At 47.0% G+C, this 15,848-nt stretch overlaps 1 protein-coding gene across 7 annotated transcripts in view; it reads right to left on the bottom strand.

Moving 5' to 3' along the window:
* The window catches only part of ARHGAP17 (Rho GTPase activating protein 17), a 41,265-nt gene extending 25,440 nt beyond the window's left edge, over positions 1-15,825 (bottom strand). For all 7 annotated transcript variants that reach the window (XM_069030160.1, XM_069030167.1, XM_069030162.1 and 4 more), the window contains exon 1: positions 15,686-15,825. In XM_069030160.1, coding sequence (XP_068886261.1) covers positions 15,686-15,738 — 53 coding nt within the window. In that variant the 5' untranslated portion in view covers positions 15,739-15,825. The remainder of the gene's footprint in view (positions 1-15,685) is intronic.
* Between the last annotated feature and the right edge of the window lie 23 nt (positions 15,826-15,848).

Raw genomic sequence — 15,848 nt, 5'->3', positions numbered from 1 at the left:
GCACACCCTGCCCAGCCCCTCCTGGGGCCCTCACCACAGGAGAGTCCTGCAGGAGCTGTCCCTGTGCCTTGGGAGGGCAGGATCCACAGGGAAACAGGGACCTGCCTGGCCCAGAGCCTCCCCACACCTCTGGTGACAGAGGTGGCAATCCCAGAGGTGGTGCTGGCAGACGGGACAGAGCAGGGCACGAGTAGCAGCCCAGGAATGCTGGATTGGGCATAGACAGCTGGCACCCCACCCACCACAGCAACAGCACAGGGGCCTTCAGCTGCCCAAATCCAAAATATCTGCCAGCCTGGCAGTGCTCCACTGGAGCAGAACAGAGCTGCTCCCCTGGGAAAGAAGTTTCTGAGAACTGAAGCTTCTCTGCTATACCACCAGAACCCTGACATGAATCAACTGGTACTGAGGTCTTAAATCAGCAGTGCATTTTAAAAGACTGATTGTAAAAACAGAACTGAACAATCATTTGCTATGGCTATAATAATCCTCTTAAGGAAAAAAGGGGATAAAGCTACTGAATTCTATGAAAGCAGTACTTTCACACAGTTAGCACAACGTGCTGCCCCACTGTGCAGAGCTTCGTGTGTTGCTCCTCATATCTGCCCCTCTCCTGCATGGATACAACCCCTGGTTCAGCTGGGATATAATAACTGGAATAATTTGACAGAAATAGTTGCTCCTCAGCCAAATCAGCTCCCCCAGTTCACCCTTTGGACAAACAGCCTCCTTGACACAGCTCCAGGGTGGGAACAGACAGAAGCAAAGTGCAGGGCAGGCTCTGAGCACAGCTCAGCTGGTAGGTTCAGCCAAAACCCTGAACAGAGCCAGCCTTGCCCTCTGTGATCTCAGGACGCAGAGAAACTGTCATTTTCAACAAAACTGTTGATTCTTCAAGCAAATTTTCTTTTCAAGACAGCAAATACAGTACTTAGCAGGAAATAGGATATGGAACAGAAATGCTGGTGCCATTTCCTACTTGGGGATGGCATGGCCTTAACTCACTCCAAGCAAAAACCCAACTGGTTTTACAGGGAAAGACTGTATTTTTTTATTCTAGATATGTTAATACAATCCTTTAGCTTGCTGTGACATTTTAAAAATGCATTCCATGTGCCCCCAACTGAACTGCTCTCAGAGTGTTTTATGGCATAATTCCTTTTAATTCCTTTTACTTTTCCCCTTCTTTCTGACTTAGCCTGAAGCCCAGCCCCGGGGCTCTGCCGCAGCTCAGAGCGTGGCTCAGCCCGAGCAGGGTGGGCAGAACAGCACCCACCCCACAGGTTAAAAACTGATCCCCTCACTTGGTCATTTTGCAGCTCCTTCATACTTCCAGGCCAGAAGTCTTCTCTGTACATCTGGAAACAGCAGATGAGAATTCCTGAGATAAAAGTGTTTATCTTCCATTGGGAAATAATTTACATTTACACATATAAAACGAAGAGGGTCTATTAAATCTGCCACAGTGAATTTAAAATAAATAAAGCTTCATCTAAACAGTATCTGAGATCTCCCTGGTCCTGCCCAACACTGGGGCATCACTCCTGAAGCAGGGCTGATCTTCAAGGCAGGTCAAAGCTACAGAACTACTGCAAGAGATTTTTTCAATGGCCTGCAGAGACAGGCCAAGGGAGAATGGCTTCCCACTGTCAGAGGGCAGGGATAGATGGGATATCAGGAAGGAATTTTTCCCTGCGAGTGTGGGCAGGCCCTGGCACAGGGTGCACAGAGAAGCTGGGGCTGCCCCATCCCTGGAAGTGTCCAAGGCCAGCCCTTGTCCAGTGAACAGCCCTTGGAGCAACCTGGGACAGTGGAAGGTGTCCCTGCCCATGACAGGGGGTGGGACTGGCTGGACTTTAAGATCCCTTCCAACCCAAACCATTTCATGACTCTTTGAAATCCACACTCCTGAAAGGCTGACCAGGAAGGAACGAGAGCAAACCTGACACAAGAGCTATAAAAACTTGGCCATTGCCAGCAGAACAAGTGACTCAGTTGAAATGTCACTGTGGAACAAACCCCTGACTCACCCAGCACTGGGCGGGGGCCCTGGCAGAGGTGATGCCATGGGAGGGCAGTGACAAATCCACAACCCTGGAAAGGTCTCAGTGGAAGCAAGGAGACATCCTCCCCAATCTGGAGACAGAATTAAAGCCAGCCTTCCCTGCTGGGTGGTTTTTCCTCAAACAAAGGCTTGTTTGTTACCAGGAGTAACCAGCTCAGCTCATTGGTGAGGTAACACTGAGCACCTTGGCGGGCTGGCAGCACATCCTGCCTGCTTTCCACATACAATAGGCAGCACTTGCTGCCAGGAAAAATGAAGGAATCAGCAGCTCTGTACCAAAACAAGGAATCCAGAACGAGATGACAATTTCCTTTCGAAAAGGTTTGCTCTTCTAACACTCGCTGAGACAAACTTCAGAGAAAATACAACTCCAAGGTGTTTCAGGACCACAAACTCACTCCTCCCTGTTTGACCTTAGACTAATTTTTGAAAGGAAACCAGCACGACCCAAGAGAAACATCAGTATTCTGAAGTGGGTTTCAAATGTTCAAAATTAACTCAGAGAACACTGTCAGGTGATAGTCACCACTCACTTTCAGTATTAGTATTCAGGGAACACCACACACAACCAGCCATCAGTATGACTTTTAGTTTGCCTCCTATCCTTATTTTCACCTAAATTAACAATGTAAGCTTTTGTACAAGTATTAAAATTGATTTAATTGTAAACTGGTGACCACGGATGTTTCAGTGACACAAATCCCACCAAAGGCTGCTGTTTTGGAATTCACCCACCAGCTGCAACTCCTGTGCTTCCAGTCCTTTAGAAGAGCTTTAAAATTGGTGCATCACCTCCAAAATATTTCAGTGATCCAAACACCTCAGAGCTGCACAACTACAATTCTGGCCTCAATGAGTGGATAAAGACAGATTTCTGCTGCTTTGCCCTCCTTCTTCATTATCTCCACTGAGTTCCCCCATCAAACTGTGCTTGGTCACTCACTCTCAAAGCTCAGCTTTGATCTTCCACTGCAGCCATGGATGTGGGAGCAGGGAGCTGCCTGCTCTAATGAGAGGCAGAGCAGGCTTCAGGGAGATAATAATCTTGGAAGAAGAGCAGAGTGCTCCTGTGCAGAGCAGGGAAACCCATGACAGACTCTTCACAGGAGGGGACTGAAATTCCTGCGTCGGTGAAATGGATCCAAGGCTGGTCTCCAGAGGGAGGCAATAAATTTAGCTCTGGAGAACAACCACAGCTCAAGCCAAATCCTATTTTCAGGCCACTCTCAGAGGGACAGGCACTGCAGCAAGGACCTGCACAGCTCCTCCTTGTAAAACACACACTGAGTGGTTTTCATATTAGACCAAACACGGTGCAGTTCAAGAAAAGCACTGTTGGCTTTAGTCTAACAAAGCTAGGTAAATCATTTTGAGCCACAGCACTGCAAATTTGAGATGAATTTAAGCTGAACTTTCTACAGGCAAAAATACAATAGTGGTCTAAAAGTAGCAGCCCATTTAGAGCAGTTTTGATTGAGGGAGGAAGCGATGTTTCAGTGAGCAGCCTGATGAGTCCAACAGCTTGTGAACTTCTGGGTACAAATAAAAATTTACAATTCAGTGCTTCCAATTAACTACTATCCCAGCAAATCAAATACTGACTGCTGACCTGCTATTTTATACCAGGGACCAAGTCACAGCTATTAAAGCTCTCCCCCATATTCTTCTTGACTTTGAAAAACCACAGGCCTCTGTCAGACAAATAACAATGTGACTTCTTTTAAAATAAGTGCATTTGATTTGTGAAACTATTAATAGTCTCTGAAGGAAAAGACAAGTGCTGCTGCAGGGGATTAACATTCTAACTGCTAAAATCCGGGCAAGGTGAAATCCAGCAGTGGTCTCATGTTTTGCTCCCCAAAGAAAAAAGTCCTACGACAAGCTGTCATAAATTAGTGACCAAAGAACCTCAAAGAACCTGAGACAAACTTAAAAAAGCTGGTGTAGCTTATCAAATCATAATGTATTTCCTATGTTTTGATTTTTCCCCCTCAAGTACGTCAATCTACATTTCTCATGCTACACTTTACAGCAGAACTTGAGCTTTCCAAACATGTCAGTTTATTAACATAATTTATTTTTAAAAAGTACACAAACACTCTCCCCACCATGTCGTGGTAACTGCTTTTAATATTTAACTGCCAGGTATTTATTTACATTTAAAAGTTTATTCTCATACAAGGTCTTTATCTCCCTCCCAAGCAACAACCTCTTACTTAAGCAGTATCATTTATGTAAGATTAGCTGGGTACAGTTCTGCTATAAGACACAGTCCAGCAGAAAGCAACCTAAATTATTCCTGAATTTTTATTCCTGAATGTCAGGTGTAACTTTACAACCCCTGTGTGCCAACAGAACAGTAGATGCTGCCAGAACAGGGATTCCTGTGTTTTGTGCCCTGGCAGTGCTCGGGCCACAGCAGCAGCTCCAGGTGAAATTTAACCTGGGCACCAGGAGAAAGAAATGATCCTGCAGCACCTCAGGACCAGCACCTGGCCCGGGCTGCTCACCCAGCTGCTCACCTTGGCCGCCCTCCACAGCCAGGGCTGCTCACCTGGGCCCTCCAGGGCACCCAGGTCTGTGCCAGCTCCAGTCACCTCCATGCCAAACCCATGGCATGGAGCAAGCGCTTGACTCCCCCTCACTCAATTCCCTACAGCCTCTCTCCTTCCAGAGGCCCTGCCTGAAACACACCCCCTTCCCAAATGTAGGTCCTTACAGCCCTCCCTGCATCAGCAGCAGCTCAGACTGGAATCATACCCAACAAAAGAAACTGGTTCCCAGTTGCCTTGGCCCTCTCCTTGGCCACCCCATGGGCTGGGGAGGAGGCACCAGCACAGGCTGGATAGGGACAGGGAAATCTGTCCCTTTCAGCAATGCCAGCTACTTAAGATCAGCTTAAACTGATCATGAAACTGCACCCTGGGGCCAACATTTCATTCCCACAAGGTGACATCAGCTGGCAGAGCTGCTGACAGAAGTGGCTGTGTCCTCCCTCCTCCCACTCCATCTCTCTGGCCCTGCAGGAGCATCCCCACTGTCAGCAGCTCCAAGGACTGGCCTGGCTCAACACCCACCTGGCTGGGAGAAAAGGCGTTTTCCAGTCAGAGACCAGAGGTGCGAGCACAAAGGACTGGGAACAAACAGAAGGGCAGCTCAAGAATCAGGGCTGGCAGAACTCCGGGCACTGCTGCGCAGCCTGAAGCAGCTGAACGTCTGAGCAGAGCCGAGGCAGCAGCTGAGAGCTCTGGATAACAGGAGGGCTCAGGGATTCCCTACATGTGGCTTTGGCAGCTTTCAGATTTAAGAGAGTGCAGTCCCCTTGCCAAACCACCTGCTGACATGGAAACTCCTCCACATGTGAAAAGGGAATAAAAAAACCTACCAAAACACTCTCCAGCATCTCCTGAACTTCCAAACTGGTCCTTGATTTCCACTCCAGCCACAAGACAGGTGGATTACCATGATCTCAAGACATTTTTAAGCTTTATGATTTCTTTTCCCAGAAGTCTTGCACCATCAATTGCTGGAAAAGGACTCCAAGAAGCAGCACTGCCTTTTCCACAAACTTTTTACAGGACAGACATGTCTGAATAGGAAAAATATGCACTACAGGAATGAACAGAATACACTGAACTGCTGAAAAAACCCTGGGCGTTTTTTGCATATTTGGTTGCTTCTTTTCAACTTTGATAAGACAAGGAGGATGGCTTCACACAGACAGCAAGTAGGTTTAGATTAGATATTAAAAAGTAAGTTCTTCCCTGTGGAGGGGGTGAGGCCCTGGCACAGGTTGCCCAGAGAAGCTGTGGCTGCCCCATCCTGGAAGTGTCCAAGGCCAGGTTGGGCGGGACAACCTGGGACAGTGGAAGGTGTCCATGGCAGGGGGTGGAACAAGAGGAGCTTTAAGATCCCTTCCAACCCAGACCATTCCAGGATCCAATGATTTCAGCCTTGCATAAGGGCCAAAAAACTCCAGTCCTGAAACAATCATTTCACCAAAGGTAATGCTGCTCTTTTTTAATGTATTGCCCACCCTGATCTATTTTAAGTTTGGGGAGTCACAAAACTGGCAAGAGAAAGCCTTGGAGAAGGAACCAAACTGAATCAACACAAGAAGCAAAACAAGGAAATGCAGAAAAGGCAAAACAATGAAGCAGGAATAGAAAGTCAGGCTGCAAAAAGGGGCTGGAAGCTTCGAAATAACAGTAAAAAGGCTATAAGGGAATTCGGGGATCTGAAGTTATATAAAATCAGCTGGTGACAAACCAGGGATTATTCCCTATGCCCACGATTTCACAACGGAGCCTTTGCGCTGATTTCCTGAGCGTGGCCGTGATTAACAATTAATGGCTCAGCCCTTGATTATGTTTCAGCAAGAGGAGGCGAGGCTGCGGCAGCGCCCGGCATCCCTGCCGTGAGCAGACCCAGCCCAGCCCGGGATCCCGGCGCTGGACACAGCTCCTGTTTTCCTGTTGCTTAGACACAGCACACACAGAGCACATGAGTGCGTCCAACAAGCAGAGCTGGGCCATTCCCACCCTGCCACGAGGCTCCTCTGCTCTTCCAGCACGAAACTGAAAGTTAACTCAATCCCTGCATTTCTGAGAAGGAAACAGGAGCCTCGCACTAATCAAGGTTTATGATCCCGCACTTAAACACGCCTGGACCTGCTGTTACAAAACCAGGATTACTTTAGCCTGCTGTTCTGTTCCTACAAAAAATAGCAGCTCAGAACACTTAATCTGCGTGTGAAATCACTTTGCAGCAGGGCAGACAAGCTGAACGCTCAACCCAAACAGAAGCTGCAAGCTCAGCTCACACATTGATTCCTCTGTGTGAGAATATCAGGTTTTTAGCTTCATTTCCTACAGAAAATAGAATTTTTAATCTGGGGATTGATGTTTCCTAACAATTGCTTGATATTTACATGTGAAGAGTCTGCATTTGGATAATTGCTGTACTTTCCCCAGCCATATCTCAGCTGTGACTTTTCAAACTGCCTGCAGGACAATTTATCTTCTAAAAACTGGCCCATCTTTGAAATTAATTTCCCTGTCCCTGGCTAAAGTAGCTTTCTTAGCTTTGAACACGGAGGATGTATGTTACCTGTGTGTACAACAGCATTAACAGCTCTCACCAGTGACCTACCTTGTCTGTGCCAATTCAGCTGTAAAAGTTACCACTTATCCTTTAATTAATTTTAAATTTCACTCTGGAAGCATCACTGGGATCTTGAGAAAACAGTGAGATTATGTATCCAAAAATTTCAGTGCAGCAATCCGGAGTACAGGACGACTTGCAAGACAGAAGGAAAAACTCCTCCTCAGTTGACCCTTCTGATCCAAAGGCCATTTGGCCATTCTGCATCTCGATGTGTGCATCCCGCTGGTTCTTTGATTCACTCCCCTGCAGTCACTCCAGGATGTCCCTGTCACTCTGCAGTGCAATTAACTCCAACAGACAACAATCCCTGTCCAGGAAAAAAGGCTCCACCTCAGCGAGAGGAGCACTTGTGACCTCACCCAGCTGGCCCGGGTTTGAGGAACCCTTTCCTGGTGAGAAGCAGCACTGGCCAAGGAGAAGTTGCACAAGTATCCTGACTATCCAATGGATCAGCCATGGAATAGTAACTACAAACTCCAGGGTTCTAAGGCTGTTTGGTTCCTAAGGAATAAATTTTAATCAAAACCACAGATTCCTGGAATGGTTTGGGTTGGAAGAGATGGAGGATCAAATTTAGCCTTCAAGACTGGTACCTACAACAGCCAAACAGCCTGAAAAATGAGCAATCTAGAACAGTAATCTGTTAAAATCACTTGATATGTCACCATCAACTGCTGTGAAGGCACTTGGTTCTGAATTATCGAAATCAGACTTCCTCACCCAGTTTAACTGGTGTTTAATCAAACTCCCATAATTTCAGATCAGAGCTGTGCCTCGGCCAACTGCTGCCTTAGGCAAGGCCCAGTACTGTGGGCTGGAGGTTCTCCTAAAATGCCAAAAAATGGAGCTACTTCACTTAAGTTACAATTCTTTTCTTTCTAGGAACTGTACAGAATATTAGAAAACATTTCTAACACACAAAAACACTTTTCATTTAACCCCATCCTAAAAAGATCCTGTTATTCGGCATTTTATCATTGCTAGTACAACGACCTCTAACAAGCAGCTCTAGCCCCAGATCCATTATCATAACCTAAAAATACCATGCAAGTGTCTAAGAAATACATTTGCTTTCATCATTACACTTTCCAAGTGTATCCCATTACAGCATTAGGCTGAAACAGACTCTTACATCACTTCTGGCTATTTTAGAAGATCAAATCATTACTATTTCAAGATTTTGACTCTGGGCATAACCTGATATTAAAATTATTCACTTTGAAGAACCCCTATCAGATAAAGTCAGAATCAAGGAATCATCCATGCCCAGAGATGGGGATTACTTTGTTTATATGAACAAATATCAGGATGAAAAACACACCTCCTGTGCTTTCAGCTGAGCTACTGCCACTAAGGAATGTTCAGGTGTATTTTTACCTCCCTATTCTGCTGTTATGTCAGATATGAAAACCTCCATCCTGGATGCACCTAACCCCTATGGACAATATCCTTTCCTACTGCTCCAGCTCCCTCTGCTTCCCCGAGTGCTTCCCCCTGGAAGTGGCGCAGCTCCGGCTGGGAATGGTGACTCAGGCTCCGGTTACGTGATGTGACACGAGCACGGTGTGCCAGCTTTGGCACTACCCTTCCAGCTCGCCTGCACCTCAAACCCTTCTGAAACCACCTGAGAATCACCTGCACAGAAAGAGGATTCTTTATTCTTCATTTTAAGGCACTGTAAGACCAGGCTTTCTCGAGACAGAGGCTCCCTTTATCGTCACACAGCCCTGACCCCTAGAAGAATAGGGAGCCCAAGCTGATCCAGCCAGAGCAGATCCCACAGTGTCTGTCTGGATTGTGAATATTTTATCAGTCCTCTCATCTGTTTCATCAAGCAGCAGCTTGAACAGAGCCAAAGCAGAAGAGGACACACATGCAAGAAGGCAATTAATACTACCCAAATCCTCCAGTTTGGAATCTTTTCATTTCTTTTTCTGCAACAAAAATCTCAAGTATTTTACCCACTGCCCACTCAGCACCTGACACACAAGTTGGACACAAAGTTATATAGTTACTTTTTTCTTTTGACCAACAGGCTTTAGCTGGTTCCTACTGGAGTTCACAACATTTATTATTCAAGTCAACAAAATTTAGTTTGTTGTTTAGTTTCCTCTGGGAAAGAGAAGCTTCGGCGTGACCTAACTGTGGCCTTCCAGTACCTGAAGGAACTGAGAAGAAAGATGCGGAGAGACTGTTCACAAGGGCCTGGAGTGACAGGCCAAGGGGGAATGGCTTCCCCCTGCCAGAAGGCAGGTTAGATGGGATACTGAGGAGACCTGGTTCTGTCAGATGCCACCACGCAGAAGCCACCTCTGGCTCAGAGCTGGGAGGACACACGTGGGAAATGCCACCCACAGGATCCCCGGGCCTCACACCCTGCCCACGTCACCACTTCTGGACATGGGCAAGGCAGAGGCAGCCCAGGCAAGGCATTCCCAGGTTTCATGTGGTCTGGAAGCAGATCACAAGCGATGAGGCTTTTAAACTGAGGGCTGAGCAACTATTTACTCATTGATTTAAAACCTGGTGCTGCCCTTGTAAGGGCACAAGAAAGAGAGTTTCTTAAAAACACACAACGTAATTTCTTAAGTGTGTAATCTTCAGGATTCTTAATGACCTGGACTTTAAACATGAGATCATCTTGGCCCGTGAGGAATTAAGAGATCCTGATAAACTCACTGCCTTTACAAAACCTAAAGGAAACACCAAAACTAGGCCAGAATACACTGTTTTCTTTCCTCTTCACAGCCAGAGCCTCTGGTCCTGCCAGGGGTTCCAGCACAGCAATCCAGCAGCTCACCAGAGCAGCAGTTCAGCCTCACAGGTCTCCCCAGCTCCCAAGCTCTCCAACGAGACAGAACAGTGGAAGAAACTCACTACAGAGTCCTTATCTTCAGTAAATTCAGGTGATTTTTCCTTTGGCTTCAGCAATCTACTTTGAAGGGGACATTAATCAACAGGATTAACAGACACACTCACAAAATTCAATCTAGACCACAGCTTGGACCCGATTTATAACCATCAATTTCTGGAATTATTTCTATAATCTGTGGTTTATGACTGTGATAATATAGTCCCAAACCCCCCACACCTGTGCCAAGTCTCGCCACAAGCAGCAGCCCCAAACTGAACACATAATAGCTGCCTGTTTTTCTATAATTGGAAGTTTGTCCTGTTAGAAAAATCCAACTCCCAAGCTGCACAAGCCATTACATTGTGTCAGAGATCCCCAAAGGGTGCAGGAAACAGATAAATGCACTGATACCGAGAGACTTTGTTGACCCTGCTGGGGCTGAGCAGTGCTGCCAGGGTAACTGAGCTCTTTCCTTGCTCCCACCCCACATGGAAACTCCACTTTGCCAAGTTTTGTGCCTGTGCAGAGCCCCCAGAACCCTGGAAGCGGCCAGATAAGGAATATTTTGCAGCTGTGTGTGCCAGCTCCCTTCAGCCTGTGCAGCTCCTGCCATGCTCTGTCCAACAGCCCCACTCCCCAGATGGTTATTCCAACAGTGATCCCCAGACTGCCATTCCCCACTGCTTTGGCTTTCACACACACTTTGTTCCCACCAGTGCCTGACCTGAAGCCCCAAACCCTGCCCCTGCTCAACAACACGCATCCCCCTAATTAAATCCACTCAGACTCCTTTAAACCCCTCACTGGATTCAGCTGCCATCCAGAAAGATCTAATTTCCTAATTAGAGACCTGGAACTTCATTTGGAGATAAACAGGAAATGCTTGAGATAACGATTATAAACACTGAAATGAGATTCTTCTTTTCATGAGCACTCTAATGGAGACAAATGCCAACCTGCAAACTCCCCATAAATATGAAATATTTCAATGCTGTTTACCACTTTTCCAAATATCTCTGTCAAACACAACAAGCAGTGCAAATAAATAACACTTAGAAGATTTAACTTCTATTAAAGGATTGTTGGGTGAGCCAGAGATTTTCAAGTACTGGGGTCATGTTCAATTTTTTCCCCTACACAAGAACCAGAAAAACATTAAAGAAGAAACTATTTGAGATTAAATGGCACTTTAGGATTAATGTTACATTGATGGAAACATTAAGAAAGATGGATGCACTCTTGTTTTACCACCCTGGACACCTGAAAAAGTGAGTTTCAAAGTACTATCAACACAACATGAAGCAGAAAAACCTTCCTTAAGTAATAATATACAGAACAATTCTGGGGAAGACAAGAATCAATGGATAATGCTTTAGCAGGGAAAAAGAAAGGAGTAATTCAGACCATCCACATTTTCCATGAAGTATTACTAGAAATTTTTGCTTTCCAGCAGGTTTTCCAGGTACAGATAAATGTAGCCAGCTCCTCCTTGTACAATATTTCGATAACAGGCATTTTAACATTGCTTGCTTTAACGTAATAATTATATTACAACTCCAGTTCCAACTCAAGACTTGCACATTGCCAAGAGGCTTGAAGAAACACTAAATATAGTTCAGCACAGCAACTTTTATGCAGGACATGAGCTATTAAAAGCCATGTTCCAAAACTCCTGGTGAGTCACAGCAATGCCATGAGTACAGGGCCTGGAAAAACCTATTTGTACACAAGGAGTTGTATTTGAGCAGTGGGAAACGAGCACAGAAGCTACAGTAAGTCAGCCTCTTGCATCAAACCAGAGCCTTCTGAGGCACTTTGTGGGCTCTTCCAGATTTCTAATTAGTCAGAGCTGCCAGTCCCTGGTTTAAATTACTGCAAGAGCCTCAGGGCAGATCGAGTATCTCTCCCAGCAAAGGCAGTAAGAAAATCCACCTATCTGATCTTGGGTGACTTCACCAGACCCAAACCACCCCAGCAGTTGTCTGGAATAATTTTTAATCAGAATGATACTCAGGGATTGCACCTAAAGGATGAAGAAAGAACCTGATGGCAACAACAACAACAGCAGCAGTTGGTCCCCAGAGGCCGGAAGCCCAACTCGTGGAGATTGTCACAGCCTGAAATGTCATTAATTACCAACCTGAGTTCTGTAAGCAAACAGCACGATCCAAACCTCTCCATGGGCTCATTCCTCATGGAAATTACTCAGCTATGTACTTCAAATGCTTATTAGTGTATCAGTGCAAAGCTTTGATGACAATAGCTCTGAACATTTATTTTCATTAGGGATGACTGCAGCTATAAAGGAGAATATTCCCAAGCTTCTAATCAAAACTGTCTCCTTTGTAATTTATAAAAGGGCATGGAAACGGAGACAAGCACTTGTAGATACATGAAGAATTACCTTGCTGACATCAAACACAATATCTTTTAAATTTCTGAGCCTAACACTCAGGTGCTCTGCTGGAGTGAGGATCTGTTCAGGAAGCATCCCAAGGGAAGGTACAGCATCACCTCCCCAAATCTGTGAGACAGCACATCCTAAACCAGTCCACAACTGCAATTTCCCAGGGCTCTGTGCCCAGGCCAAACACACAACTGCTCCCAGTGGATACAAGCCTTGGGCCTCTGAAGAGATGAAGGTTTAGAGGAATTAGGATAGAAATCCCATTAAAAGCAATCCCAGCACGTGGCCTCTAAGAAATCACAGGCCACCTGAAATTCATGGAGTTCAGAATTAAAGTTATTGCTTTCTTCTCCACTCCCTCCCCAACTAATTTTTTTAAGCCTACCTAAAACTTTCCAGCTGTTTTCAGCTGGATTCAGGATGTAGCTCAAGATAAAGTTAGCTCTGAGCTCGTTCCTCTGGGTTATCAACCCTGTGCCTGTTGTGGGCAAGATGCCACTTTATGGCAATGCATTAATTCAGCTCATGTGGAACTAATGATTTCCTGGCAAGCCCTGCCTCTGCTCACCTGCAGGTCCCAGCCCTGCTTTTTGGGAATTATCCTGACTGGATATGAAAGCTTTCAGGATGCCAAGAGCACCAACACACACTGGGACTCACAGTTCACTCCTCCAGCTAAGACTGCCCTGAGAACATTGTGATGCCACCTCCAGTGACAGGTTGTGTCTCAGTCACCTAGCCCAGGCTCTGGTATTTCACTTTTTAGATTTCCCAGAGCTTGTGCTGTTCCCCTCAGCAGCACTGACAACAAATCTGTCCAATATATGAAATATAAAGTCCTCAGCAGCAGATTGAACACTTAAGGCAGCCAAGAACATCTATGAGATAGTTGCTGCAAAATATTTAACACATCTATTAATTATTGTGGAATCTTGTTCCACTGAGCTAATCCCTTCTTTAATTAGTTTCCTACATGTATTTCATAACTCTGTATAATTCTATCCATGGACTCACAGGCTCCTCATAAATGCCATTCCTCAGCTTTGATGGAGTTCTTGCCCGTCTTTTCTTATTTCCCCTATTAAGCTGTTACTTCCCTGATGCCAGCTCTGGTATTTGGGGTCCAAGGCCAAGGATGCCACCCCTGGAAGCTGGCTGGAAGAAGGGCAGTGTCATTCCTACCTTCAATCAAACAGCCCTTCATTAAAGCAACAACCCACGGTGCCAACATGTGGCTGACGCAGGCCCAGCCCTGCTGACCTCAGGGTAACGTGGCTGCTCTCCCACACCCCAGGGACCATGGACAAACCTCTGAGGGAGACACCCCTTCCAAAAACAGCACCAGGAAATGCAACAGCCAGTCAGGGATCAGCCCCAGAGGGGTTGTGACCCCTTGGCACAGACCCCAAACTCCTCCCAATGCTGCTTCTCCTGTGGAGCAACTCATTCTCCTGCAGGGTGCCCCATGGTCCGGGGCCTTGAAACTCTGAGCCATCACCTTCAAACATTCACACAACCAGACGGATCCTCTAGACACAGGACTTGTCTCTCCTCATTCTGTCCCAGAACAATAAACTAATAAATGAGTTCACCAACTCAATATAACATAATACAACCCAAGAGAACATGTAGTATTGCCAGTAAGATCCTGCTGAATGTCTGTCACGTCTTCCATGAATCCTGCAGTGCTTCTCAAGCCAACTTTGAAAGCCTCAACCCTGATACCTGAAAGCAAAACCTGTTAAGATCTGTTCCTACTATGGGATTTTACTTTGGGAAATGAAATAAGGCCCTGGTGACCACAGGCATGCTTGACTAGCACATGAAATGTGAGCAGGTGAGCAATATGAAATAGCCACAATTAATGAATATCAAACGTATAAAAAGAAATGACTCGGTGTAATTTAAATCGTTTTTAATGAAAACCAATGACAGCAGTGTCTGCATTTTAGTGACACCAGACCCCCCCACCCCGTGCATGCCCAGGCTGCCAGGGCACCCCAGACTCCATGGCACGGGTGTGTGACAAGAACCTGCCCAGACACCACACCCGAGCACCCTGCAGCCCTCACCTGCACGGCCAAAGGTCACTACCAACCTCCCCACCCACACTTCCAAACACTGCTCCACACTCCATTTGGATTTGCCCCTGGAAGCACAAAGCACCCCAAGCTGTTTATCCTACTCAGTACAACCCAGATTACTCAAAATTCCACTTGGGATTTGGAGCTGAGGGGCTGACACATGCAAACAGGGAATGCCAATAATCCCTCCAACAACATAAAAACTCCATTAATTCGTATGAAACAGGAACGAGAGGACAAAGTTGGTTGGGAAGTTGTTCCCTCTTTAATAGCAAAACAAACCTATTAAAAATCTCCTCCTTGGGCATTATTAGCTGACACACCTGCCCTGGGTCGTGTGGGCTCCAAGGAAAATAAACACCCCGTTAAGAGAGGTACTGGAAAGGAGGCCACCAAAACATAAACTCAGATAATAAATTTATGCTTTCAGTATCAGAACTGACTTTCAGATTAAATCTTTACTAAAAGCAGAAGGAAGTTTGTGCGGAAAAGTATTGACTTCTGCTAGAAGAGCGATGTGGTGACATTTGCATGTTTAGCTCAGGGACAGCTGCTGCTGCTTCCTTGTCTAGGCACAGATTTCTTGCCACAGATCCGAGTTAAAAACTTTCCCAGACTCTGACAGCTGGAAGCTGGTAGCAATTGTACCTACAGGGCTCCTGTGAGTTTTGTTAAAATTAAATCCTGGGGAGGCAAATGAAGTCCTGGAGAGGGCACTCTCTGAAGTCTTCTTAGATGTGAGAGAACGCGAGAAATAGAGCAGACACCTCAATATTAACACCGGGAGAAAGGAAACGAAAGTCGCCAAAGCGCAGACAGGAAGCGCTCGATGCAAATGGCCCTGCGGGGCTCGGGGAGGGGGGCTCGGCACCCCCGAGGGCTCCGCCGAGCGCCGGGAGCCCAGCGGGGCTGTGACCCCCGGGCAGGCGAGGCGGAGCCCTGGGACCGACGCGGACCGAGCCTCCCGAACGCCTTTAACCCCGAGGGCCCGCGGCCGCCGCCCCTCGCGCTTCCCGCGGAGCCCACCGAGGCTTCGCCCCCCGCGGCCGACACTGCGGAGCGGAGCGCCCCCCGTCCCCCGTCCCGTCCCCGGCGGTGCCGCCGCCCACCTGCCCACAGTCTGGTTGGCGAGCTGCTTCATGCGGTTGAACTGCTTCTTCATGGCGGTGGCCGCTGCCCCGGGCTGCGCCGGGCCCCGCCGCTGCTGCCCCGGCCGCCCGCTGCCGCCGCCACCTCCTCCGCCGCCGCAGCTCCGCCCGGCCCGGCCCGGCC

Source organism: Aphelocoma coerulescens, chromosome 14, assembly GCF_041296385.1.
Source record: "Aphelocoma coerulescens isolate FSJ_1873_10779 chromosome 14, UR_Acoe_1.0, whole genome shotgun sequence".
Lineage (NCBI taxonomy): Eukaryota > Metazoa > Chordata > Aves > Passeriformes > Corvidae > Aphelocoma > Aphelocoma coerulescens.
The sequence above is the reverse complement of the archived record's forward strand: the minus strand, read 5'-3'. Positions and strand labels throughout refer to the sequence as shown.